The 27,121-nt window shown below is 42.5% G+C and overlaps 1 protein-coding gene across 1 annotated transcript; it reads left to right on the top strand.

The window, feature by feature from the left end:
• The first annotated feature begins 15,263 nt into the window (after positions 1–15,263).
• Positions 15,264–25,840, top strand: LOC138958447 (uncharacterized). The gene is made up of 3 exons (XM_070329602.1): positions 15,264–15,374; positions 18,238–18,378; positions 25,106–25,840. The coding sequence occupies exons 1-3, from the start codon at positions 15,294–15,296 to the stop codon at positions 25,313–25,315; spliced, it is 432 nt and encodes a 143-aa protein (XP_070185703.1). The 5' UTR covers positions 15,264–15,293; the 3' UTR covers positions 25,316–25,840.
• Positions 25,841–27,121: the final 1,281 nt, after the last annotated feature.

Consider the following 27,121-nt stretch of genomic DNA (forward strand, 5'->3'; position numbering starts at 1 on the left):
AGATCTACACATTACCTGTAATAGGACAAAAGTAGAACTCTGTTTTTGCAGATTTCAATGAAAATTAAGTAAAATGGTCTTTGTTGCTTGCAACGAGACAACATCCTATAATATATCCAGATTCCTCCTGTGAAGATTTTCAATACGCCCTCGAGAAAAAATAAAAAGTTTTTTTTAAACCAATAAGGTGCCAAGATCGAACTCGTGCCTAAAAAGCTTTTTGCTGTATTTGTGGACTACTCTGTAGTGATGAGAGAGAGAGAAGGGGTGGCCGTGGGGTGAGATGTTGCGGGGAGGAGAGGTTTGGCGTGCGCGCGCTAGCGTGTGTGTGTGTGTGACGGTGTGTGTGCCGGTGTGTGTTGTTGTAGTACCGGGTGTGTGTGTTAGTGTGTGTGTGGTTGTGTGTGTGTGTGTGCGTGTGAATACGTTGGGAGATTTACCTCAAGCGGTACAAACCAATTTTGCCAACCAACCAACCAACCAATAAAAAATCAACTAACCAATCAATCAAAAAAGGAATTCTCTTTAGATTCATACAAATCGAGCAGTCAGCCGTGTCTCTCGAAATAGTTAAACAAACTAAAACGGAGTCAGATATTGACACATAAACACACACGTATTCAAGAGCTCTAAGATTTTATTTGGCGACAGAAATTTTGAGACACACAGACAAACACACACACGCACAAACGAACGCGGGATCACACACACACACACACACACACACACACACACACACACACACACACACACACACACACACACACACACACACACACACACACACACACACACACACTCACACGCATTCGACAAGCAGTATTCAACTTTCATTGTGCACAAGAGTGGGGTCATGCAGACGAGCGTTTCATAACATATAACGAAAAATTAAACGTCAGAATCCTGCTTTTTCACGTTTTACTGAGTTTGAAAACACGGTAAAAGCAAATTAAAACACAAACCAAGAAGTATACAAGGACAACTTCCTTTTTTGTTTGTTTGTTTGTTTTGTTAACATTTTGCTGGTGAAAAATCAAACTCTGAGAGTTCATTGAGCTGAATATCATACACTAATACCTTATTATCTAAAAATGAGAAATTAAAGTCATTACTTTCAACCGATTTTACCACACACACAAAAGAAGGCGTGACAGTGCCGCCTCAACTTTTACTAAAACCCGGATATGACGTTATCAAAGAAATTTATAATTTTAAAAAAGAGAGGAAAATGGCCTGGAGATATCAACTGGACGAATTGTTTGGAAAAGTTTCATGAAGATCGGCCCAGAATCGATCTACACACACACACATACACTCACACACACACACACACACACACACCACGACCCTTGTCTCTATTTCCAGTCAATGTTAAAACATTTAGTCACAAAATCAAGTAAACTGTCCTTTTCTTTGATCTGAATACTATTCACATTCAGGGTGTATCACAGTAAAATGTAGATACCTTACACTAAGATTTTTAATGTTGATAAAGGATGCAGCCAGGCTGTAGATTTGGCTACATTGTGTCCACCTCAAAGGATGGACAGCCAGCTGTAGATTGGGCTAAATTGTGTCCACCTCAAAGGATGCAGCCAGGCTGTAGATTTGGCTACATTGTGTCAACCTCAAAGGATGCAGCCAGCTGTAGATTGGGCTAAACTGTGTCCACCTCAAAGGATGCAGCCAGGCTGTAGATTTGGCTAAATTGTGTCCACCTCAAAGGATGCAGCCAGCTGTAGATTTGGCTACATTGTGTCCACCTCAAAGGATGCAGCCAGGCTGTAGATTTGGCTACATTGTGTCCACCTCAAAGGATGCAGCCAGCTGTAGATTTGGCTACATTGTGTCCACCTCAAAGGATGCAGCCAGGCTGTAGATTTGGCTACATTGTGTCCACCTCAAAGGATGCAGCCAGCTGTAGATTGGGCTAAACTGTGTCCACCTCAAAGGATGCAGCCAGGCTGTAGATTTGGCTAAATTGTGTCCACCTCAAAGGATGCAGCCAGCTGTAGATTTGGCTACATTGTGTCCACCTCAAAGGATGCAGCCAGGCTGTAGATTTGGCTACATTGTGTCCACCTCAAAGGATGCAGCCAGGCTGTAGATTTGGCTACATTGTGTCCACCTCAAAGGATGCAGCCAGCTGTAGATTGGGCTAAACTGTGTCCACCTCAAAGGATGCAGCCAGGCTGTAGATTTGGCTAAATTGTGTCCACCTCAAAGGATGCAGCCAGCTGTAGATTTGGCTACATTGTGTCCACCTCAAAGGATGCAGCCAGGCTGTAGATTTGGCTACATTGTGTCCACCTCAAAGGATGCAGCCATCTGTAGATTTGGCTACATTGTGTCCACCTCAAAGGATGCAGCCAGGCTGTAGATTTGGCTACATTGTGTCCACCTCAAAGGATGCAGCCAGGCTGTAGATATGGCTACATTGTGTCCACCTCAAAGGATGCAGCCAGCTGTAGATTTGGCTACATTGTGTCCACCTCAAAAGATGCAGCCAGGCTGTAGATTTGGCTACGTTGTGTCCTTCAAAGGATGCAGCCAGCTGTAGATTGGGCTAAACTGTGTCCACCTCAAAGGATGCAGCCAGGCTGTAGATTTGGCTAAATTGTGTCCACCTCAAAGGATGCAGCCAGCTGTAGATTTGGCTACATTGTGTCCACCTCAAAGGATGCAGCCAGGCTGTAGATTTGGCTACATTGTGTCCACCTCAAAGGATGCAGCCAGGCTGTAGATTTGGCTACATTGTGTCCACCTCAAAGGATGCAGCCAGCTGTAGATTGGGCTAAACTGTGTCCACCTCAAAGGATGCAGCCAGGCTGTAGATTTGGCTAAATTGTGTCCACCTCAAAGGATGCAGCCAGCTGTAGATTTGGCTACATTGTGTACACCTCAAAGGATGCAGCCAGGCTGTAGATTTGGCTACATTGTGTCCACCTCAAAGGATGCAGCCAGCTGTAGATTTGGCTACATTGTGTCCACCTAAAAGGATGCAGCCAGGCTGTAGATTTGGCTACATTGTGTCCACCTCAAAGGATGCAGCCAGCTGTAGATTTGGCTAAATTGTGTCCACCTCAAAGGATGCAGCCAGCTGTAGATTTGGCTAAATTGTGTCCACCTCAAAGGATGCAGCCAGCTGTAGATTTGGCTAAATTGTGTCCACCTCAAAGGATGCAGCCAGGCTGTAGATTTGGCTAAACCACCACTGAGTTGCAAGGTAACGACGACCTAGACAGCGGCGGCGGCGGTTCGATGCGGGCGGGCGCGGGTCATGTGCTAAGAAGTGGCGTGTGATGTCTACACGTTGTGATAGGAAACAGCATGGGGTGTCTGCCTCTCACCCACACCACACACATCACGTCACAACATCGCAACCACTTCTCACAAACCTGTCGCCCACCCGGGAGGTAAACGCACCCATCTTCCTCTTCCTCTTCTCAATATCAGTTACTTTTCCGTTCTGTCTATCCGTGTCAGGGCAATCTTCCGTCTCTCTCTCTCTCTCTCTCTCTCTCTCTCTCTCTCTCTCTCTCTCTCTCTCTCTCTCTCTCTCTCTCTCTCTCTCTCTCTCTGTGAGACCTTACATCTCAAGCGGTGCAGTTTCCTCCACTTCAAGAAATGAGTTTGAAACCACTTGGAGAGAGAGAGAGAGAGAGAGAGAGAGAGAGAGAGAGAGAGAGAGAGAGAGAGAGAGAGAGAGAGAGAGAGAGAGAGAGAGAGAGAGAGAGAGAGGGCTTGGGGGGGTGCAAAGGCACTGAATAACACACACACACACACACACACACACACACACACACTCGACGATGTTCCTGACTTTCAACCCCAGTTTAAACGTTCGTTCGTCTGCAGGAAACTTCAAAGCTAACTTCAAAACACAAGACCACCACAGCGTAACATTACCTTCTGAAAAAGATCCTCGTAAAGATGCGCCTGATGAATTGCAGTGAAATCTGTGAACCCCTGAGGGGATATCAATCTGTTATCAGAAGCTGCATGTTACTTTCGCTTTAAGCACCACCCCCCCCCCCCGCCACTGCACACACACACACACACACACACACACACACACACGCACACACACATACATTTCCCTCCATGTACTTCAATGACACAATAATGACCCAAACGTTTCCACATCCCTTCCGATTTTCAAATAATTTGTTTTTTAAAACAACCCATCCACCCGTCCCAATATCCATTCATACATCAAGCATTTCATAAGTCAGTTAAAGTCAATAGAAGACTTAAAGCGGGACTCAAAAGAGCGACCAACGAATCATGATCAGTAGTGGATAACCTAATTCAAGGGATGACTTCTCCTTCTTCTTCAGCGTTCCAGAAATTCTGGTGACGTGTGAGTTTGTTTGCCCATTTTGGGTTCCCCACACTATACTCTGAGGGCATAGTTAGCTTCACTCCGCTTTCGTTGGGTAGGCATGCTGGGTATTTTCGTGTTTCCATACCCCATTGAACTCCGACATGGATTACAGGATCTTTTCCGTGCGCACTTGGTCTTGTGCTTGTGTGTACACACGAAGGGGGTTAAGTCACTAGCAGGTCTGCACATAAGTTGACCTGGGAGATCGTAAAAACCTCCACTCTTAACCCACCAGGCGGCAGCGACCGGGATTCGAACTCACGACCTCCCGATTAAGAGGCCGACGTCTTACCACTGCGCCACTTCGCCCGTCTAAAAGGGATGACTACCTATCAACCCACTAGTAAGCTTAAAGCATTCATTATTGATTCCTTCGGGCAAGCGAAAACAGGTTTTGACTGGACAAAAGGCAGTCACTGACGAATCCAACAAAGGGGATGACTATTATATAAATCTATGAATTCATCAATTATCAATCAGTATTCAGAAATAGACCAAAAGCAAAAACAGGATTTGACCGAACTCACTTGAGTACAAAGACTGGATTTTGTCTGGACGCATTTGTCTAACCTCTGGTCGGCCAACCGTCCAAAAGGTTTTACAAATAGGAGGTGTTATTGCAGAACACTGTTGATGTAGCTAGGACATATTGACCTATACCTATTTTCGATCCAGGTTCAACTTCCTATATTGTCATCGAAGTCTGGGAAGAACACTGCAATTTGGTGCTGGCAAATCCAGGCGCAAAGGGCTGAGGATGACTAGTCTAGTGATGTAATAACCGATCAGTTTCAGTCCGAGTCATCCAACCAACTGAAAACAGGTTCCAAACAGACTCAAAACAGCTTCTGACGAGTCTATATATAGCTATAGTAGCAGAGGATGACTTTTTTTTTATCAACCAATAAATTCACCGATCCATCAAGCAGGCATTCAACCAAAGTGAAAACAGGTTCCGAGCAGACATAAAACAGCTTCTGACGAATCCAGCAGCAGAGGATGACTTTCTAACACCCAATCAATACAACGACCCATCAAACAGTCAATCGACTAAAATATGAACAGGGTTTGACTTTCAGACTCGCCACTGCCATCGACACATCCCAATCTAGAAGGATGACTCAGCCTTCACTGACGTTTGTACATAATCACCAGTGTGCGCAACTCACAGTTGGAGTGGGCACCCCAGGTGGGTGACGGAAGAGTCTGAAGATGAGGCCGGAGGTTAATGGGGAGGGGTTATTGGGTTAATTCCCCTTTGACGTAAGAGTGAGGGGCGACTGGAGGTCTTACATCTTCAAAGGTCTCCAGCTGTCAGCATCCTGTCTACCGCGTTTTTGTTGCGTCCTGTTTGTTTTTCCTCCCTCCTCAGTCGATCAGCAGACTGACAACGGCCTGCTAGCGCCGTCGCAAATGCCGCCGCCGTCGTTGTTTCTAAATACGGAAAGTGTTATAATCTATGGTGAGTCTGCGAGGTAAGAATATCGTGAACAGTTGCGTCATACTAAGAAACACGAGTGGCAATGCGCCCCACATGTTCACATCCCCTGCGATGTTTCATTTTCCTGAAATATAACACGGGTACAGGTTCAACTATTTTGTTTTTGTTTTCATTTTGGTTATTTTGGTCGGCAGCCTTTGTTTGCCAGGTAAGATCAACTAGCATCGGACACCAAAAAAATAACAAGATACAACGCAAAAGCACACTTTGCTGTCACTGAAATGTGTCCAAAATTCGCATCAATCATAGATATCAGGTTCTATAGATCCATAAGTATCAAAATAATAGACTGTAAACGTTTTTCAGTAGAATACAACACCGCTAACCGTATAAATGCTTCGAAAAGAATACCAATTTGAAAGTGTGCAGTGTTAGCTCTGCAACGTATACAACCCGAACTAAAGAGAAAACAGACCTTGCAACGATCAAATGACCAAAGACTTTCCGGTGACTCGCGTACAAAAAGATCGATTAAAAAGCTTGCAACAAATAAGCAAAGCGATGAAGAGTGTTCTACAAAACAACAGCAACAAAATAATGTTGATAGGAATATTATATTCTGACAAATGAGTGTACAACTAATTTTTCTGGAATGTTATAACAACAATGTTAGAACAAATAATCAAGAGGAAAAGCAACAACACCACTTGTTTATTAGTCCGCATACCTCGATGTTGCAGGCTTTTTGCACAATAACTTAAATAAGGAAATCGGTCACATTCTTGACGAAAAAGTAAATTGTCCACAGGTGGTTAACGAGAAGAATGTTGGTGTGTGGGCTTAGTAATTAGCTGACTCAATTCATCCGAGTGAACAAGTTGCTTCTTCCAATCAGTCCCCTGTAGAGCTATACTCGCGTTGTAAAGACCTTGTATACATGTACAACATCCATCTTCCGCTAACATTAGACCGGTTATATTTGCCACGAACGACAACAAGTACGTCGGAATTAATGTTTTATCCCATTTCGATGACAAAAAAATGTGGACTCATTCCTCGTTAAACAAATTGTACTGTTTACGTACAGCTTTAAAACACTGAGCAGACAAGTACAATAAGTACGTCGGAATTAATCTGTTATCCCATTTCGATGACAGAGAAATTTGGACTCATTCCTCGTTAAACAAATTGTACTGTTTACGTACAGCTTTAAAACACTGAGCTTACGATGCCGCACACTGTTCGTTGCAAATTAGAGCGAAATCGCTTGATTGGCAGACGACTGTACGTTCCCTCCGTGTGGGGGTTTGTCCGTTCCTAACTCAATTTCCCTGACACATTGATTGTGTCAGATCTTTATGATTCATGCATGCAGTTTATAGATGACCTACCAGCCTGCTTCCAATATTCCCTCCGTCAAAACAAAATACACAGCTTGTGTTTTTGTTGTAAAACAAACGCAGCAGGACTCAGTGGACACAGATTCCAACTTCTGAAAATTGCCAAGACAAACATGTATGCATTCGACATGGATGACGTCAATCGCACTCGCAGACACCGTCATATTATCAGGGAAGGGGTGAGGGGTGGGGTGGGGTGAGGTGGGAGTAGGGAGGGGCAGGGCTTGAAGTTGAGGGTGGAAACGGCAGGTTTAGAACCACGCTTTGCCTCACACCATTATTCGCTCTTATGAGTCAGCTAAGATTTTTGCCGTGTAAGTGAAATCATGTGTCGAGAATATGATAACAAAATACCAATGTAAATGTACTGACCATATGCAAACATGAACATTTGTTACTTTTGTGTTTGTATCTGGTGAGTGCATTCACATTATCATCTTGTTCTATATAGTTATTCTCACCTGTAGTTCCATATCAAAAATCCGAAACAACTGTATAGCCTACTTGGTTTGCGAGCTTGGCTTACAAACTTGACAAACTTGACACCACGTACATTACTATAAAGCCGTGCTCTAATCCTGAGTTGTCAGCGTAGCTGCAGGTAGGTACCATGAATGCAATGGCCGCAAAGTCAGGTTTTGCCTGTGTCCATGCATGTACCTAGCTGTGTCCATGTAATATCAAGGCACCTGCGGCACGATTGGAAACTCTAGAATAGGACAAGGCTCAAGAGAATCATTGTATGCGGGGCGTGCCTAGCTGCAAAATCAGCGTTATACTGGTATCAAAAATAAAGATTAATTTTACCAAATATTCTTATTTTGTGCAATGCGACAGCCCGACTGTCGACCATATTATGTCTGTAGTCAGGTGAAAGCGTTGCGACTGAAAAAGCCAGGTGGAAAATCTGATAGTGTGCAACTGTGCATGCTGGTACGCAAGTTAGGAATTGTATCTTTAAGGAAAGAACGTGTTTATATCATGGACAACATAATATATATATATACCTCTTACTTCTTCTAAGTGGTTGTTGACAACTATGGAACAGTCTAGACAGGCGGGTGAGAGTTGCAGCATGCGAAGGCAGATAGGGTGGGGAAGAACAGTTGGCGTAGGGGGAAAAAAGAGAAAAAGAGCAAATACGTAACAGCTTTTCCTTTCGCCGATGCATTTTAAAATTAGCCCAAAACCCCTCAGCTGGATTTGTTGTTGTTGAAACAAGCGTATTTAATGCGAGCGTAGAAGATATGGACAAGCCATCAAATATGTTTAGGGTGTTTGTGCGTCTGCCTTCAAACGTCCAGGCGTTTTATTACAGTCATTTAAAAACAAAAATGTTCTCCCTCGCTTCTTTCTCTCTCCCCCCCCCCCCTATAAGTGCAAATAGCTTGCATTGAAAAGGTGAACGACCGGTCAACGTCACTCGGCCTTGGCAAAAAGTGAAGTGACGTTTCAGCATCCAAGTTCGTCAGACTTTATGGTTGGCACAGTAGCTCCAAAAATGAATCATTCATTCGCTGGTCTTCCTGACGAGTGAACGTGAAACTGATAGAACTATCAAGATAAGTTTTGTGTTAATATTTGTTTGTCTGTCCACTTAAAAGACCGTTGGGTCGAAATATCTGTAAATGTATTGTTTTGTCAATAACAAACGTTCCAACAACCTACCTTTCTTGTTTTTTGATTCCAAAAATTATAATGATAGAGAAATAGATTAAAATAAGTAATGATTAAACGGAATGTATTGACGATGGGGGCATTGGCCAAAAGGGTACGTGAAAACTGTTAGAATAAGATTTGACTTACCTTCTCAAATCCCGGCCGTTGCCGCCTGGTGGGTTGAGGGTGGAGATTTTTCCGATTTCCCAGGTCAACTTATGTGCAGACCATCCTGAACTCAGGTCAAAATGAGTTCGGCTCATTCTCTCCCTGACAGGATGCCTTGAGGTTTTTTTTATAACATATTTAGAGCTTTTTGTAATGTATTATTGATACTGTATAAGCAGATTCGCGATCGTCGATAATGATTTTTCATGGTGTTTTGTAATTTTTAAATTACAAAGGAATTGATATGTAAGACAGTTTCAAGCGAGCTATTTTTCGCGGCTAGTAACTGCGAAACAGTGTGAAATTAAAGGCATCTTTCCTGAACTAATATCCTATTTCAGAGGGAAAAACAACAACAACATAACTTCCAACATTTGACCATGCTCATTTTTTTATATTTAGTCAAGTTTTGACTAAATATTTTAACATCGAGGGGGAATCGAAACGAGGGTCGTGGTGTATGTGCGTGCGTGCGTGTGTGTGTGTGTGTGTGTAGAGCGATTCAGACTAAACTACTGGACCGATCTTTATGAAATTTGACATGAGAGTTCCTGGGTATGAAATCCCCGAACGTTTTTTTCAGTTTTTTGATAAATGTCTTTGATGACGTCATATCCGGCTTTTCGTGAAAGTTGAGGCGGCACTGTCACGCCCTCATTTTTCAACCAAATTGGTTGAAATTTTGGTCAAGTAATCTTCGACAAAGCCCGGGGTTCGGTATTGCATTTCAGCTTGGTGGCTTAAAAATTAATTAATGACTTTGGTCATTAAAAATCGGAAAATTGTAAAAAAAAAAAATTTTTTATAAAACGATCCAAATTTACGTTTATCTTATTCTCCATCATTTGCTGATTCCAAAAACATATAAATATGTTATATTCCGATTAAAAACAAGCTCTGAAAATTAAATATATAAAAATTATTATCAAAATTAAATTTTCCAAATCAATTTAAAAACACTTTCATCTTATTCCTTGTCGGTTCCTGATTCCAAAAACATATAGATATGATATGTTTGGATTAAAAACACGCTCAGAAAGTTAAAACAAAGAGAGGTACAGAAAAGCGTGCTATCCTTCTTAGCGCAACTACTACCCCGCTCTTCTTGTCAATTTCACTGCCTTTGCCATGAGCGGTGGACTGACGATGCTACGAGTATACGGTCTTGCTGAAAAATGGCAGCTACTTGACTAAATATTGTATTTTCGCCTTACGCGACTTGTTTTATTTGTTCCTCAACAGTGTTTTTACAAAGCATTTCTGGAGGTGGACATTTCACTGTTGGGTATATTTCTCTTTAATATGAATTCTCAAACGCTTCGCAGCTTGTTTCCGGAAAGTCCATGGGTTTGAGAGAGAGAGAGAGAGAGAGAGAGAGAGAGAGAGAGAGAGAGAGAGAGAGAGAGAGAGAGAGAGAGAGAGAGAGAGAGAGAGAGAACTCGAAAACGCGAAAACTTTATTACGGAGAGAGAGAGAGAGAGAGAGAGAGAGAGAGAGAGAGAGAGAGAGAGAGAGAGACAGAGAGAGAGAGAGACAGAGAGAGAGACAGAGACAGAGAGAGAGAGACAGAGAGAGACAGAGAGAGAGACAGATAGACAGAGTCCGAGATGGAAGGCACTATATGACGGGCGCTGTGGCGGGGTGGTAAGACGTCGGCCTCGTAATCGGAAGGTCGAGGGTTCGAATCACGGCCGCGGCCGCCTGGTGGGTTAAGAGTGGAGATTTTTCCGATCTCCCAGGTCAACTTGTGTGCAGACCTGCTAGTGACTTATCCCCCTTCGTGTGTACACGCAACCACAAGACCAAGTGCGCACGCAAAAGATCCTGTAATCCATGTCAGAGTTCGGTGGGTTATGGAAACACGAAAATACCCAGCATGCTTCCTCCGAAAGCGGCGTGTGGCTGCCTAAATGGCGGGGTAAAAACGGTCATACACGTAAAATTCCACTCGTGTAAAAACACGAGTGTACATGGGAGTTTCAGCCCACGAACGCAGAAGAAGAAGGAAGGCACTATTGTTTATTATTTTAGGCCATTGATCCATCGAGAGAGAGAGAGAGAGAGAGAGAGAGAGAGAGAGAGAGAGAGAGGGGAGAGAGAGAGGGGGGGGAGAGAGAGAGAGAGAGAGAGAGAGAGAGAGAGAGAGAGAGAGAGAGAGAGAGAGAGAGAGAGAGAGAGAGAGAGTTGGGAAAAGCCAAAGAAACAACGTTCCAAGTCAGAATCAGCTGTAAAAACATTGTTTATGCCTTTCTCCTACGTATTAAGGTTTAAAACGATAAACGCAGTGGGGTAATCTTGAAAAAAACGTTGTTGTGGTGACGTCGGATATCACATTATCTTTATCGAAAAGGTCTTTTCTTGCCAACATGCCAGAATCGGGATAATAAATTGTTTGGAGTTAAGGAGATAGAGGAATAAGCCAAAGGCAGGCAGGCACCTGGAAACTGAAAGAAAAAGGCGGTTTTCCGATATTCCCCGAACTTAAAGGATCTCTGTGTCACTGCAGATTACTCTACATTAGCTCCTGATATATTCTGTAAAGCTGAATTATAGATGTAATTGAAAATTGACGCGGTATTCACGGTGCATTTCTACAGAAATCATGATATTGCTATATTTTCTTCATTTTTACATTTAGTCAAGTTTCGACTAAATGGTTTAACATAGACGGGAATCGAGACGAGGGTCGTGGTGGTGGTGTGTGTGTGTGTGTGTGTGTGTGTGTGTGTGTGTGTGTGTGTGTGTGTATAAAGTTATTCCGAGGAAACTACTGAACCAATCTTCATAAAACTTCACATGAGAGTTCCTGGGTATAATATCTTCAGAACTATTTTTCATTTTTTGGATAGATGTCTTTGATGACGTCATATCCGGGTTTTTGTGAAAGGTGAGGCAGCAATGTCACTCCCTCATTTTTCAACCGAATTGATTGAAAGTTTGGTAAAACAATCTTCGACGAAGTTCGGACTTTGGTATTGCATTTCAGCTCGAAATCTTAAAAAATTAACTAATAAGTTTGCTCGTTAAAGTTGTCATTAAAATCGAATTTTTAGTAACAGATTAAACAATGACTGCATTGTATTCCTCATCTTCTCCTGAATCAAAAAATATATAGATATGTCATGTTCACTCTAACAATGTGCTCAGAATTACAGAAAATAGGTTCAGTAAGTACTTTTCGGTCGCATGCTTCGCGGAGACGAGCGTGATCCGTCTCGGTATTGTTAGCCCATCCTGACCTCAGGTCAAAATGAGTTCGGCTCATTCTCTCCCTGACAGGATGCCTTGGTTTTCCTTGTCTGGCGAGGAAATCGATTTTGTACATATTTAGATCTTTTCGTAATGTGTTATGGATATAAGCAGATTCGCGATCGTCGATAATGATTTTTCATGGTGTTGTGTAATTTTTAAATTACAAAGGAATTGATATGTAAGACAGTTTCAAGCGAGCTATTTTTCGCGGCTGTATTTACTGTGCAAACAACTCTAAATATGGCAAAAGTGTCACGTGATAATCAACCGTTTGGTTTCAGCGCTCACTGGAGCAGACGATGTTTTGACAGTGATGCAACCATATATTACGGTCTCCTTCCGGCAGCAGTCCCACAATTTCGACTTGTTTTGACCTTAGAACGATGTCTTTATCATAACTGTGAAGAACAGAACGGAGATGACTGTCGAAGTCGGCCAATCTGCAATCATTTTCGTCTCGCAAACACTGCTCGAGAACAACATAATGAGAGATAACTCTGTATTCTTAGTTTGATAGATTCGCGTAGGACTTTAGCGTCCGGTCAGAGAGATAACGGGCGATAGCCGTTGAGCGATGACTGATCAGAATGTTGTCAGCCTAGACTATCTAAATGTATCTCGTAGTCTTGGCGATGACTGGTTTGTGGTGTTGATCTTTTAGTTTGATACCGATTGACTAAATGTTTTTATATCGCTTCACGCGACTTGTTTCCTTGCCTTTGGACTCGCGTTCTTCATCATTGCACATACTGCGCTTTTAAATAGCAGGCAACTGTTAAATGACATCGGGACGCGTGCAGACTTATCAGTTACCCCGTATGTCTTACTGGTCATAAGACCGTAACTCATTCTAGTCAATTGTTAAATCTGCTTTGGTTTAGAAGCATGGCCGGTGTAACACATTTTTACTCCACGAAAAATTTACTCCAGAGTAAAAATTTCGTACGAAATTCTTACTCCGAGTACACCATTCGTACGAGAAAAGAACTCCCAAAGGTACGAAAAAATTACTCCCTCCACGAAATTTTGACCCCCCAAATTTTTACTTCCAGTCAAAATCTTTTACGCGAAAATGGGATGCGGACGAAGGGATAAATTAATGCCAATATGTGATCTCGCGAAAACAAATGTCACGCTACCCTCCCTCCACCCCTTCCACCACCAAGATTAACAGGGGACAGGGGAGTAAAAGTTGCGTACACCTGGCGTGGGCAGTAAATTGCTCGTGTTAGGGTGGAATAATTTATTCGTTATTTATTCGGCAGGGGAGTAACATTTTCGACCTAAAGGTTGACTCTGAACGCACCTGTCGTTGGAAGTAATTTTCTCGTGTTATGGGGGAGTAGTTTTTTCGTAAAGGGAGTACAATTTTCGTACGAAACTTTTACTCCGGAGTAAAAATCTCGTGGGAGTAATTTTCTCGAGTTACACCGGCACGGTTCGATTTCAACGGTAAATGAGAACCCTAAAATGTTCCAACTGCCTCGTTTCTTCTTTGTTGTGTAGATTCTTTTCTTCCCTCTTCCTGCTACGTTTGTTGCCTTTCCACCCAATGGCCGTATTGCGCGAGATCGGAGTTGATAAAAGTGCATGTCGGTTTTGTCGTCAGCAGGTCTCGGTTTATGCATGTTCCGTGCCAAAGATGTAAGACGATAGGCTGCCAGGGTATCCTTGGCACAAAGGGTCAAAAATCCCCAAAATAAGGCCTTAAATGAATAAGGCCTTATTTCAGGAAATAAGGGCTTATTTTCAAGAAATAAGGCCTTATTTCTAAAATAAGGGCTTATTTTTTTATGGGCTTATTTTTTAAGGCCTTATTTTTTTAAGGCCTTATTTTAGAATAAGGCCTTACCAGAAATAAGGCCTTATTTTTCTAAGGTCATATTGGAAATAAGGCCTTAAAAAAATAAGGCCTTAAAAAAATAAGCCCATAAAAAAATAAGCCCTTATTTTTTTAAGGCCTTATTTTTTTCGCCTCTCAGTTGTATGCTGGTACACAGAGAGAGCGGCGTTATAGAGAGAGAGAGAGAGAGAGAGAGAGAGAGAGAGAGAGAGAGAGAGAGAGAGAGAGAGAGAGAGAGAGAGAGAGAGAGAGAGAGAGAGACATACAAACAGACGGACTGACAGACAGATAGACAGACGGACTGACGAACGAACTGACGGACGGACTGACAGACAAAGAGAGAAAGATAGAAAGAGAGAAAGAGGGAGAGAGAGAGAGAGGGTGTGTGTGTGTGTGTGTGTGTGTGTGTGTGTGTGTGTGTGTGTGTGTGTGTGTGCGTGCGTGCGTGTGTGTTTGTGTGTTGTAATGTCTTTATGTGTCTGTGTGTCTTTGTGTCTAGGTTTGTGTGTTTGTGTGTGTGAGTGCGTGTGTGTGTGTGTGTGTGTGTGTGTGTGTGTGTGTGTGTTTGCAAATGCGTTAGGGTAGGTACAGGTGTACAGGAGAGTCCAGGTGCGACAACCGATTTCAACCAGTGTCATAATGTTTATCGTTTGGAAATGTTTTCTCTTGTTCCATTCATTATCTCTTTTTTTGCGCTCACGTGCATATGTGCGTTCGTGAGTGTGCGCGTGCGTATGAGTGTATGTGTGTGTGTGTTGTCGTCTATATGTGTCATTAAGTTATTGTGTGCTGCTATTAGGGTGAGCAGTAGTGATGCGCAGAAAAATAAGGCCTTACTTTTTTAAGGGCTTATTTTTCTTAAGGCCTTATTTTCCTAAGGCCTTATCGAAAATAAGGCCTTATTTTATTAAGGTCTTAAAATAAATAAGGCCTTATTTCTTTACGCCCTCATTTTTAATGACTATAGAGATTTAAGGCCTTATTTTTAAACTAAGGCCTTATTATTTTCAAAAATAAGGGCTTATTTTTTTAAGTCCTTATTTTGGGAATTTTTGACCCTTTGTGCCAAGGATACCAGGGAACCGGTATATATAAGAGGTGATGACGTATGATGCGTGCTTAGATTTGATTCTGGACAAAGACATGCAGGGTGTCAGCGTAGAAAGTGTCTTCTTCCTTCTTGTCTGGACGTTCCAGTTCGCTTTTTCACAAAACCAGGGACAAGTATGTGCTTTGTTTTCGAGTTCCTTACAGAATGTGATATCGATACGTTACCGCGATGCCATTGGGTCCTTTTTCGTCTATTTTTGACCTTTCTTCGATGTAGTTATAGTTTGATAATCTCGACTTAAAGATGTTATTTATTTATCTATTTGGATTTATCTATTTATTAAACAAGGCGTCCATTCATTATTTTATATTCTCCTGTTTATTATGCTATTTACTCTTGTAAGTATGCGTTAAAATGTTTAAAAATTCATTTTAATACATTTGTTTGAGTATTTTTGTCGACATTTTCGTACCCTAAAATGCACTATACGTTAACCTTTATTAGTTCATGCTGTTTTCGGTAGTTTTCACACCAAACAAGGTTCGAAATTAAGTTTCTAGGTTTTCAGTGACAGCAACACTTGCGGCTAATCATGTCAAACTCAAAAGTACTGTGAATTGATGTTATCAAATGATATGAAATTGCCCTCCCTGGTATAGGAATGATGTTGTTTCTCTATGTCTTCAGGAGCTTCTCTTCGTCTGCTTTTAATAAGATTCAAATTCCATTCTTGGTCTGAAATGTTTCGATATTGCAATCCAATCCGAACCTCCCCCCGTGTACACTACATTGGGTGTGCACGTTAAAGATCCCACGATTGACAAAAGGGTCTTTCCTGGCAAAATTGCTTAGGCACAGTTAATAATTGTCTACCTATACCCGTGTGACTTGGAATAATAGGCCGTGAAAGGTAAATATGCGCCGAAATGGCTGCAATCTACTGGCCGTATAAAATTTCATCTCACACGGCATCACTGCAGAGCGCCTAGAACTGTACCCACGGAATATGCGCGATATAAGACTCATTGATTGATTGATTGATTGATTGAAAAACAAGAACAACGAAAGCGCCCCAAAAAAGGTTAGCAACAGTAAGAAATAGATTGTATCTAACTAGTGTTGGAGTGCAGAAATGTTGACGTGGCGGTGGTTACAGTACGCACGTAGCCTGAGCCTGAGCTTGGGGAAGACGGCTAATTTGTGGGGTGTACCGCAATAGTCAATTCTTGGAAATAACTCCTTCCTCCGAGTAAATTTTTCGTACGAGAAAAGAACTCCCCAAGGCACACAAATATTAATCCCTCCACGAAATTTTTACTCCCCATTTTTTTTACTTCCAGTAAAAATCTCGTACGCGAAAATGGGATGCGGGCGAAGGGATAATGCCAATATGTGATCTCGCGCAAACGAATGTCGCGCTACCCTCCCTCCACCCCTTCCACCACCAAGACAGTGACTAACAGGGGACAAGGGAGTATAAATTTTGTACACCTGACATGGGAAGTTAAATTGCTCGTGTTAGGGTGAAGTAATTTATTCGTTTTTTTATTCGTCTGGGGAGTAACATTTTTTAACGAAATGTTTACTCGGAACTCACCTGTCGTGGGGAGTAATTTTCTCGTGTAATGGGGGAGTGTTTTTTTCGTAAAGGGAGTAACATTTTCGTACGAAATTTTTACTCCGGAGTAAAAATCTCGTGGGAGTAATTTTCTCGTGTTACACCGGCACACACACAAAAGTAGATCTAACTCGACCCGTCCACACAGTTATCCATTCGCCCGCAGAAAAATGTGCCTTTTCAAACGTTCTAATCTCTTGTAAGTACTGACTTCTTCTTCTGTGTTCGTGGGCTGAAACTCCCACGTACACTCGTGTTTTTTGCACGAGTGGAATTTTACGTGTATGACCGTTTTTACCCCGCCATTAAGGCAGCCATACGCCGCTTTCGGAGGAGTAAGTACTGACAATATCGTTATTGAAACAATCACAATGCGCTAAGAGATTTACAGAGCAAATCTTAAAATTAATGATTGAACTCAGCGCTACGCGCTTCGTTCAATAATTCATTTTCTCGATTTGCTCTATAAATCTCTTAGCACATTGTGATGTCTCAATAACTTAAATAAAATTTAAAAAATAATGATAATAAAACGTTCTTCTATATTGCGCTATTCACCGCCAAATAGCAATCTCAGGACGCTTTACAAACACACTTGACATCAAAATCCACCTTTTTGCACACATAAAAAGGTCAGGTAAAAACAAAGCACTGGTCATAACTTTAAGATTTAAAATAGGATAAAGATTTAACACAGGCTTTAGATAAAAAAATACAACCATAAAACAGCGAAAACCAGGCCTACTCTATTGGAAGACTACAACTACTTTTAAACGCATGACACAAGTACACATAAATTCAAAGCGGGGTCACTGTACACACAATCTTACATGTATTTTTATTTGTATTTTTGTGATACAAAATTCATAGTTTCATTGATTTTTGAATGGTTGTTGTTGATTTTGTGGAGTTTTGATTTTATTAAATAGGATTCTGCAACCCGAAAAGAGAGAGGAGCTCGCTGTCGCAATTGTACTGCCTTTTGATTTCGACCCGAACTATGTTCTAACGTCTGCCAGAAAAGCAAAATGATCAAAACGTCTTGTGATTATTTTTGTTCATGATGGTTTCATCAGTAACATTGCGAGGGCAAGAGAAACACGGCGTGAACTATCTTTTGTCTGAGAGGTTTCGCTGAACCTGCAGGATTTGAGACAACAGTGGTACCTGCGATGTAAGGCCCCTCTGGTGAGTGGACACCTCCCATAAAAGGACACCTTCTGGAGTCCCCTTGTCTATTATCTCGGCCAAAGTATACCTGTCATGACCGGCCACCTGCAATGTAGGGACACTTTTACCTGGTCCCAAGGGCGACCTTTCGTCGCAGGTACCACTGTAACTGGTAACTTGCACAGAGGTCTTGAACGGAGGTTTCACTGTACCAGTCAGCCTGTGATGATAAATGTGTGGCCTTTCAGGGGGGAATCCGTGATGCCAACCAGTTCGGAAGCTTGCTGACGGCCATTGAAACGGAGCTTGACGAGGAACACCCATTCTACGCTCTTACGCCCTCCACCCCCATGCCAGAAAACATCAACTGTTACGTCGAAATTCCAGCGGTGAGTACCCAATGGCTCTTCTAAAAGATCCAAAGACTCAAAATTTATCAGCAGCAGCAGGTGCATCATTATCATCATCATCATCATCATCATCATCATCATCATCATCATCATCATCATCATCATCATCATCATCATCATCATCATCATCATCATCATCATCTACTACAGTCACTGCTTTCGGAAAATTGCCATGCAGTGTCGGGCGGTTACAGACATAAAATACATCACATTTACTAAAAATTAAGAATTGGACTAAAAAAACAACAACACTACAACATATCACATTTACTAAGAATTGAGAGTTGCACTAAAATACATCTGAAATTCCTAAGCAGTCACTTACGACACACACACACACACACACACACACACACACGCGCGCGCGCGCAAATACACTCTCTCTCTCTTCTGGTACTAGAGGGGCGACACTGTCTTGTTGAGTTTGAAGGTAAATTCCTTCTCGTTTGAAGTGATCAGAATAACAGCATCGTAGCTTACAACTGAAACACAGGGATGGCCAAATCTCAAAATGTAAACTCGCCAGCCGGGCGAGTAACTTCAAGAAAGTCGCTAGCCCGCCAGAAATTTCGCTGGCCCGTTACATACCACAGTTGCTGCATCTGCAGCGTTTATAACACTTTGAAACTAGAAAGCACAACCAGAAGTGTTGCATTTGACCAGAATTTTCCATGGCCAGCCGGGCGAGTTGCCAGGCGTTTTCTACTAGCCCGGATTTTTGAATCGTCCCTGGCGATCGGGCGGACGATTTGGTCAACCATGGAAACACATGCCAGAACTCCACAGCCTGGACGTTCTCCATGCAGAGTCAGGCTGTTTTGTTGAACTAATTTAGTTTCGTAGGTGACACCTTTCTCAATCTGGTAAATAAACAAGAAATTCCTCCGAGGTAGGAAAAACACCCCCGTCCTTACCATTCTCACTGCCACCAACTGAGAAGGTTATTTCCCTTTGACCATTAATATGTCCCTCTATAAGTCCTTGTAGAATCTTAATCCACCAATAACTCCCTAACCGTGTGTTTGACTGGTCCCAATTTTTGTAAGGACCGTCTCAGGAATGTATAGAACCTGTTCACCAAGTTTGGTGACGATCGATCCGTTCATTCTTGAGATCTATATGCGCACACAAACACACAAACAAACACATCGACCGAATCCTATACACACCCCTATACCGGGGGTGTAATGACGCACACGCACAATATCCCACTACATGCACACCCCCCTATATCCTACTGTGTTCAAAATGCATCTTACTTTTACTGCACATTAACTTTGATATGCTCCCAAGTAAAAGGATGCTCTTTCAAGAGAAACCCTGACTGCTTGCTGTGGTGATTCATTCTGATAATCATCGGTCCACGCTATCGCTCTTGTCTCTCTGATAAATGAGACCCGAAGCGAAGTAACTCATTTTGACCTGAGTTCAGGATGGTGGTGAGTGTGTGTGAGTGTGTGTGTGTACGTGTGTGTGTGTGTGTGTGTGTGTGTGTGTGTGTGTGTGTGTGTACATGCGTGCGAGCGAGCGTGCGGGCGTGTGTGTGTGTGTGTGTGTGTATGTGTGTGTGTGTGTGTTTGTGTGTGTGTGTGTGTGTGTGTGTGTGTGTGTGTGTGTGTGTGTGTGTCTTTAACGAAATTAACACAATTATCACTGTGTAGAGAGCACTCAGCCTGTTTCTTTTTGGTATGGGATGTTCGTATCCCATGTAAAGCTAGGCCAGAACTGGGGTGGAGTGCCGTTAGAAATTAGTAACCTTCTTTCTCCTTCTTCTTCTTCGTTCGTGGGCTGAAACTCCCACGTACACTCGTGTTTTTTGCACAAGTGGAAATTTACGTGTATGACCGTTTTTACCCCGCCATTTAGGCAGCCATACGCCGCTTTCGGAGGAAGCATGCTGGGTATTTTCGTGTTTCTATAACCCACCGAACTCTGACATGGATTACATGATCTTTTCCGTGCGCACTTGGTCTTGTGCTTGCGTGTACACACGAAGGGGGATAAGCCACTAGCAGGTCTGCACATAAGTTGACCTGGGAGATCGGAAAAATCTCCACACTTAACCCACCTGGCCGCCGCGGCCGGGATTTGAACTCACGACCTTCCGATTAAGAGGCCGACGTCTTACCACCACGCCACAGCGCCCGTCTAAAAAATTAGTAACCTATAATTATGATCAACATTTTTTCTTTTGCCCTAAAATCAAACCGTTCAACCTTTATTCAGTATTCTTTTCTGATGTATTTGCCTCAACTCTAGTTTCTTGGGAATCTTTTCCGGCAAAAATAATTTCAGACTTAAATCGTAGCTGCGTGTAAGAGCGAGGTTTGTAAATGCCATGGGAGCTGTTGGTCGATGATTTTCCTGCCATGTTTGCCAAAACAGAGTTCCGACAACAATTTGCCGATACATAGACTATAATAAAATAAATATTTGTTTCGATATCAACTCTTTCGCCATTTCACATCGATCTTATCATAATATATCATCTACGTAGCCTGGGAACTGAAGACACCCATAATGTCCCCGCGTATGTCCAAGTCCACGTGCATTTGAAGAAGGAAAGTCATGTTCAACATGCACATGTATATATATATAGTATGTTCTGCCTGATCTACAAAGCAGGATCACTAACAGCCAGACCCAGATAAGTAAAGCAGTATTGAGGGCAACCACGAAGAGATGTAACAAGACAACCATCTTGTTTTTGAAATGTCGAAGAAGAATAACTATCGCTTGACTTACCCCACATAATTGATCTTCAGCTCACTGGATGATAATGAAATGGTAGTCTGGAGAGAATGACATATTATCAATGTAAAAGGAATTTTGTCCCGCGCAACAAGGCATCCGTAGCTTTCTTTATATCGGTACACTTTGAATACATTCACGGACACAGGCACGTTAGCACATGAACATGATCACTGAATGATTGAGTAAATAATATCCCAAGCCAGCGTTTTGTAAATGGCGCTACGAGAACTTTTTCTTCGCAGAGTGCGTGACGTGCGTTGCAAATCTGGCGGATTTGTGCATAAGAATTGTTTTACTTTCTAACCAACATATTGACGCGTTGTTTTGGACAATGTCCCTGTGTATTGTTGTACATGCCCGAGCAATGGAATAGATTAGTATCATAAGAAGAAGATAAGGGTACAAAAGATATCGTTCACGGAACGAGGTACTATTTTGAGACGCGGACTTGACTGATGGAGTCAGCCGGTGTGGGGCCCTGTACGGGATGTAAGTGAAATATTCTCATATCGAGCACCACTTGCACCTTACTTTGATGAGTACTGTAGGTAACTTTCAGCGTAACTTCTCATCCCGCGAATAACGCGACTCAATTTCCAAGAACATTAAAGGCACAGTAAGCCTACCGTGAACCATCACAGATACTGTCAGGCTTTTACACACAGTACAAACACCCTTCCATTTGAACGCTCACCGAACGGGAACATCCTAGGTGCCCTACGTAAAGAGCGAGCAATTTTTAAAGAATTAATTTTGCGGACTGTCTCCTCACACAATCGGACCGTCGTGCGTTTTGGCGCAAGACCTAACTTTTAAAATCTAAATAATAAATTGACAGCTTGTTACACAAACATTCTTAAATCATAAAATAATTCTTTTTTTTTCATCAAGACAAGATCAGTACAATTCGAAGTTTTGAAAGTTTGAAAAAAGAAAAGCCCGGAAGCAGGGTCACGCAAGGTCGTGGTTCTCGTAGCGGCAGACGCCAGTTCCTCTGAACAGTCAAAAGCCATCGCTAGAGTTCTTGTGAACCACAGCCGTTTGTTTCGTGCATAGTCAGAAGTACATAATAACGTGCTATTGCAGATAAGCTCACAGCGAATTACAAACTGACGACAACATTATGAAAAATGGAAACTAGATCACACGGGTTCACGATGGCTCAGGGGTAAGATAAACCACGCAAAAATAAATTCTTTGAAAATTGCTCGCTCTTTACGGAGGGCACCTAGAATGTTCTCAAGCGGTGAGTGTTTAAATGAAAGGGTGTTTGTACTGTGTGTAAAAGTGTAAAAGCCTAACAGTATCTGTGATGGTTTACGGGAGGCTTACTGTGCCTTACTATTCTATAATATTCATGCCTGGTCAATAATACACATTCGCTTATTGAAAACTTGAGATTTTACTGGTTTATTTTTTCTTTGCAGTGTGTGTGTGTGCGTGTGTGTGTGTGTGTGTGTGTGTGTGTGTGTGTGTGTGTGTGTGTTGATTCCTTGACTTTTACTGACATAGAAGCACACACGTTGGTTTTGTAACGTGGTATCATTTATTGGACGTATCAAGTAGTATCTTCGATATCTGCTGATGTACTGATGGCTGGAAGCCAAACTCCCACAGCATGGTGCACCTAGAAGATCGCCAGACGGAGTGGGTAGATTAGATCTAACCTTCTACCAATGCCAAAGAGAGAGCGAGAAAAAGATATGGACAGGAATCAAAGTGTGTTTTGTCTGGAGAGTAAGTGTGCTTTCATTAACACTACAACAACAACAACAACAGCAACAACAGCAGCAACAACAACAACAACAAACAAAAACACAACACAACACACACACACACACACACACACACACACACACACACACACACAACCAACCACACTCACAACCACACTCACAACCACACACACACGACATCTGCATGGTTGTTCATCAGATTTGCCATTAATGTTCCTGATGTCAATTTGTATTCACTGATTAGTAATTTGATCGATTGCACAAAAAAAGCAAAAAACGTCACTATTGGTCGAAGGCTCACGGCTTGTAATTTTACACCAGTCTTGAAACTTCCACTATAAAAATGTACATTAACACTCGAATACGATAAAACTTATGTAGTAGTTTGAAGGATGTCATTTTCATCTGTGCAGCGGTAGTAGTCAGGTCACAGAGTTCGATGAGATGGACTGATAATGAAGCGTTTCTGGCAAGATGCCCCTATAGCTGAAGGGAAGCAACCCCTGTTTCTCTAGCATTCAGGCTTTGTTATTGGTTATCCTCCTTTAAATGAGAGTAACTTCGGCACTGGGGTTGGTATCGCTCAAAATGATTTTCATCACTCACACCCCTACAAGCGCACGCACGCACGCATGCATGCACGTACGCACGCATGCATGCACGCATGCGCGCACTCTTACACACACACACACACACACACACACACACACACACACACTAAATCCACTACATACACACATACACAGTGACACACACACACACGCACACAACCACCACCACCACCACCACCACCGTTGTTATCATCATCATCAGCATCATCATCAGCAGCAGCATCACCATCATCATCATCTATTTCTACAGTCACTGCTTTAGATTGCAACTTTCTTTAGTCATCAACCCCTATATGTCATAATAGATCCTTTTTAGATTTAGTCAAGTTATGACTAAATGTTTTAACATAGAGGGGGGAATCGAGACGAGGGTCGTGGTGTGTGTGTGTGTGTGTGTGTGTGTGTGTGTGTGTGTGTGTGTGTGTGTGTGTGTGTGTGTGTGTGTGTGTGTGTGTCTGTGTGTGTGTCTGTGTGTGTCAGTCTGTGCGTGTGTGTGTAGAGCGATTCAGAGTAAACTACTGGACCGATCTTTATGAAATTTTACATGAGAGTTCCTGGGTATGATATCCCCAGACGTTTTTTTCATTCTTTCGATAAATGTCTTTTATGACGTCATATCCGGCTTTTTGTAAAAGTTGAGGCGGCACTGTCACACCTTCATTTTTCAATCAAATTGATTGAAATTTTGGCCAAGCAATCTTCGACGAAGGCCGGACTTCGGTATTGCATTTGAGCATGTAGGCTTAAAAAATAATTGATGACTTTGGTCATTAAAAATCTGAAAATTGTAATTAAAATTATTTTTTTATAAAACGATCCAAAATTACTTTTATTTTATTCCTCATTATGTTCTGATTCCAAAAACATATAAATCTATATCTATATACGGCTTGTGTGTGTCTGTCTGTCTGTCTGTCTGTGTGTTCACGATTCACGGCCAAAGTTCTCTATGGATCTGCTTCAAATTTGGTGGGCATATTCAGGTAGACCCCGGACACAATCGTGGAAAATGTTGAACACGTGCGTGCTCTCAGCGCGCAGCGCTGAACCGATTTTGGTTTTTCTGTTCATCCATTCCCAGTAACTCTTCCTTATCTTCTCCAGTGTTTTGCGCGTTTATTTCCCTTCCTTCGTACGGTGGTCCCCGGCAAAGCCGGGTATTCGGCTCTACTTCTTCCCGGCGAAGCCATACCCGGCGAAGAGGGTATTCATCTAGTATGTTATATTCGGATTAAAAACAAGCTCTGAAAATTAAAAATATAAAAATTATGATTAAAATTAAATTTCCGAAATCGTTTTAAAAACAATTTCATCTTATTCCTTGTCGGTTCCTGATTCCAAAAACATATAGATATGATATGTTTGGATTAAAAACACGCTCAGAAAGTTAAAACGAAGAGAGGTACAGTAAAGCGTGCTATGCAGCACAGCGCAACCGCTACCGCGCTAAACATGTACAGGCTCATCACTTTCACTGCCTTTTGCACTAGCGGCGGACTACGGTCATTGTGAAAAAATGCAGTGCGTTCAGTTTCATTCTGTGAGTTCCACAGCTTGACTAAATGTAGTAATTTCGCCTTACGCGCCTCAGTTGTTTACTTTCAGACGAGAGTGGGCGGTCAGTGCATTCGAATGGGCAACACCGGAGGCAACCGACGCCGCGGGGGACGGCCGAGCGGCGGTAACCGTGGCAACAGACGACGAAACAACCCCACGGCCTGGGGGTGTCAAGCCGGGGTTCACCTGGACATGGGCAGCCCCTTCTGCGCTCCCAACGCGGCCCGGGGGCGAGCCCGCAGCAATCGTTTGGGCTGATCCGCGGATATTACGACGACAGCAACAGCTGCTTCAATTGTACGATAGTGAGGAGGAGGCGGGGGAGGGGGAGGAAGAGGAGGAAGGTAGGAGGAGGGCAACAACAACAACAACAACAACAACAACAACAACAACAACAACAACAACAACAACCGCAGCAGCAGCAGGGGTTGATTGAGTCTTCCCATAGAGTGCAAAACTCGAAGGTGACAAAGTTAACGCGTTATGTCTGATTTTTTTCTCTAAAAACATTCAATAACGACGACAACGCCAGTGCAAAAACAACCATGAAGACGACAACGACAGCAACGACAACAACAATAAAAACAGTGTCGAGACCAAACATTCAGTTTAAACAGTTTTTTGGCAAGCACGACGACAACAGAAACAACCACCACCAGCATCAACGACAACCACCACCGCCTCAACCGCCGCCACTTGAGTGTCTTGACAGAAAGAAAAGTACAATAATTCGTTTTAAACAATTTTTTTTGGATTACCGTTCAATAAAAACTGTAAATAGTGTTACAGTCTCTGTTCTCAGTTGCTGGCCATTGTAAAGTTGTTTGTATTGATGTTGATGCTGAGCCTTTTAGCTCAGCATTAAAACAATCTTCAAAAAATGTTTAATCAAACTTTTTTCGCACAGTCTCTTGAATGATGCAGAATTTAGAAAGATTCGCTTTTAGATCTCAGAATACTTTAACTCTATGGTTCTCAGCGCCTTTTTAGAACACGGCCAGTAACACGATTCAGTTGACTAGTGTGCAGATGAGTTGTCTTCAGCCTTGAAACGCAATAGCCATGTCCAATGTTTTTACATTGCATAAATGTGATAAAAAAACAAAAAAACAGTGTACCGATTTACTATCTCTGTGACTTTCAACAGTCCGCCATGTAGTTTTGTTTTGACAATAAAGCATAGACATCAGTACAGACGCACGCACGCACACTCGCGCACACAGACATATGCTTACATTGATACACAGACACAGACACACACACATACACACAGATACAGACACACAAACACACACACACATACACACAGATACATACAGACAGACACACACACACACACACACACACACACACACACACACACACACACACTCATTTATGCACGCTCGCACGTAGCCTACACTCGCGCACACAGACAAACACTGATACACACACACACACACACACACACAGACAATCACTGATACACACACACAGAGACACACAGATACAGACACACAAACACACAGGCACACAGACACACACACACACACACACACACACACACACACACACACACACACACACAGAACATCATGTTTTGGAGTCTGCAGGAGAAAGTAACAACTGTTTCAAATAAAGAACATATAGGCAGTCGTGTCTCTTTTACTTGCACATGTGTGATTCAAATACACAAGCACACACACACACACACACACACACACACACACACACACACACACACACACACACACACACACACACACACACACACACACACACACACACACACACACACACACACACACAGAACATCATGTTTTGGACTCAGCAGGAGAAAGTAACAACTGTTTCAAATAAAGAACATATAGGCAGTCGTACGTAGTCGTGTCTCTTTTACTTACATATGTGTGATTCAAACACACACACACACGCACACACACATACACACACAAACATACACACACACAAGTAAACACACACACACACACTCACGCACACACATACGCACACACACACACACACACACACACACACACACACACACACACACACACACAGATATGAACACCATTCTCAGCTCCC

Source organism: Littorina saxatilis, linkage group LG2 (assembly GCF_037325665.1).
Source record: "Littorina saxatilis isolate snail1 linkage group LG2, US_GU_Lsax_2.0, whole genome shotgun sequence".
Classification (NCBI taxonomy): Eukaryota; Metazoa; Mollusca; class Gastropoda; order Littorinimorpha; family Littorinidae; genus Littorina; species Littorina saxatilis.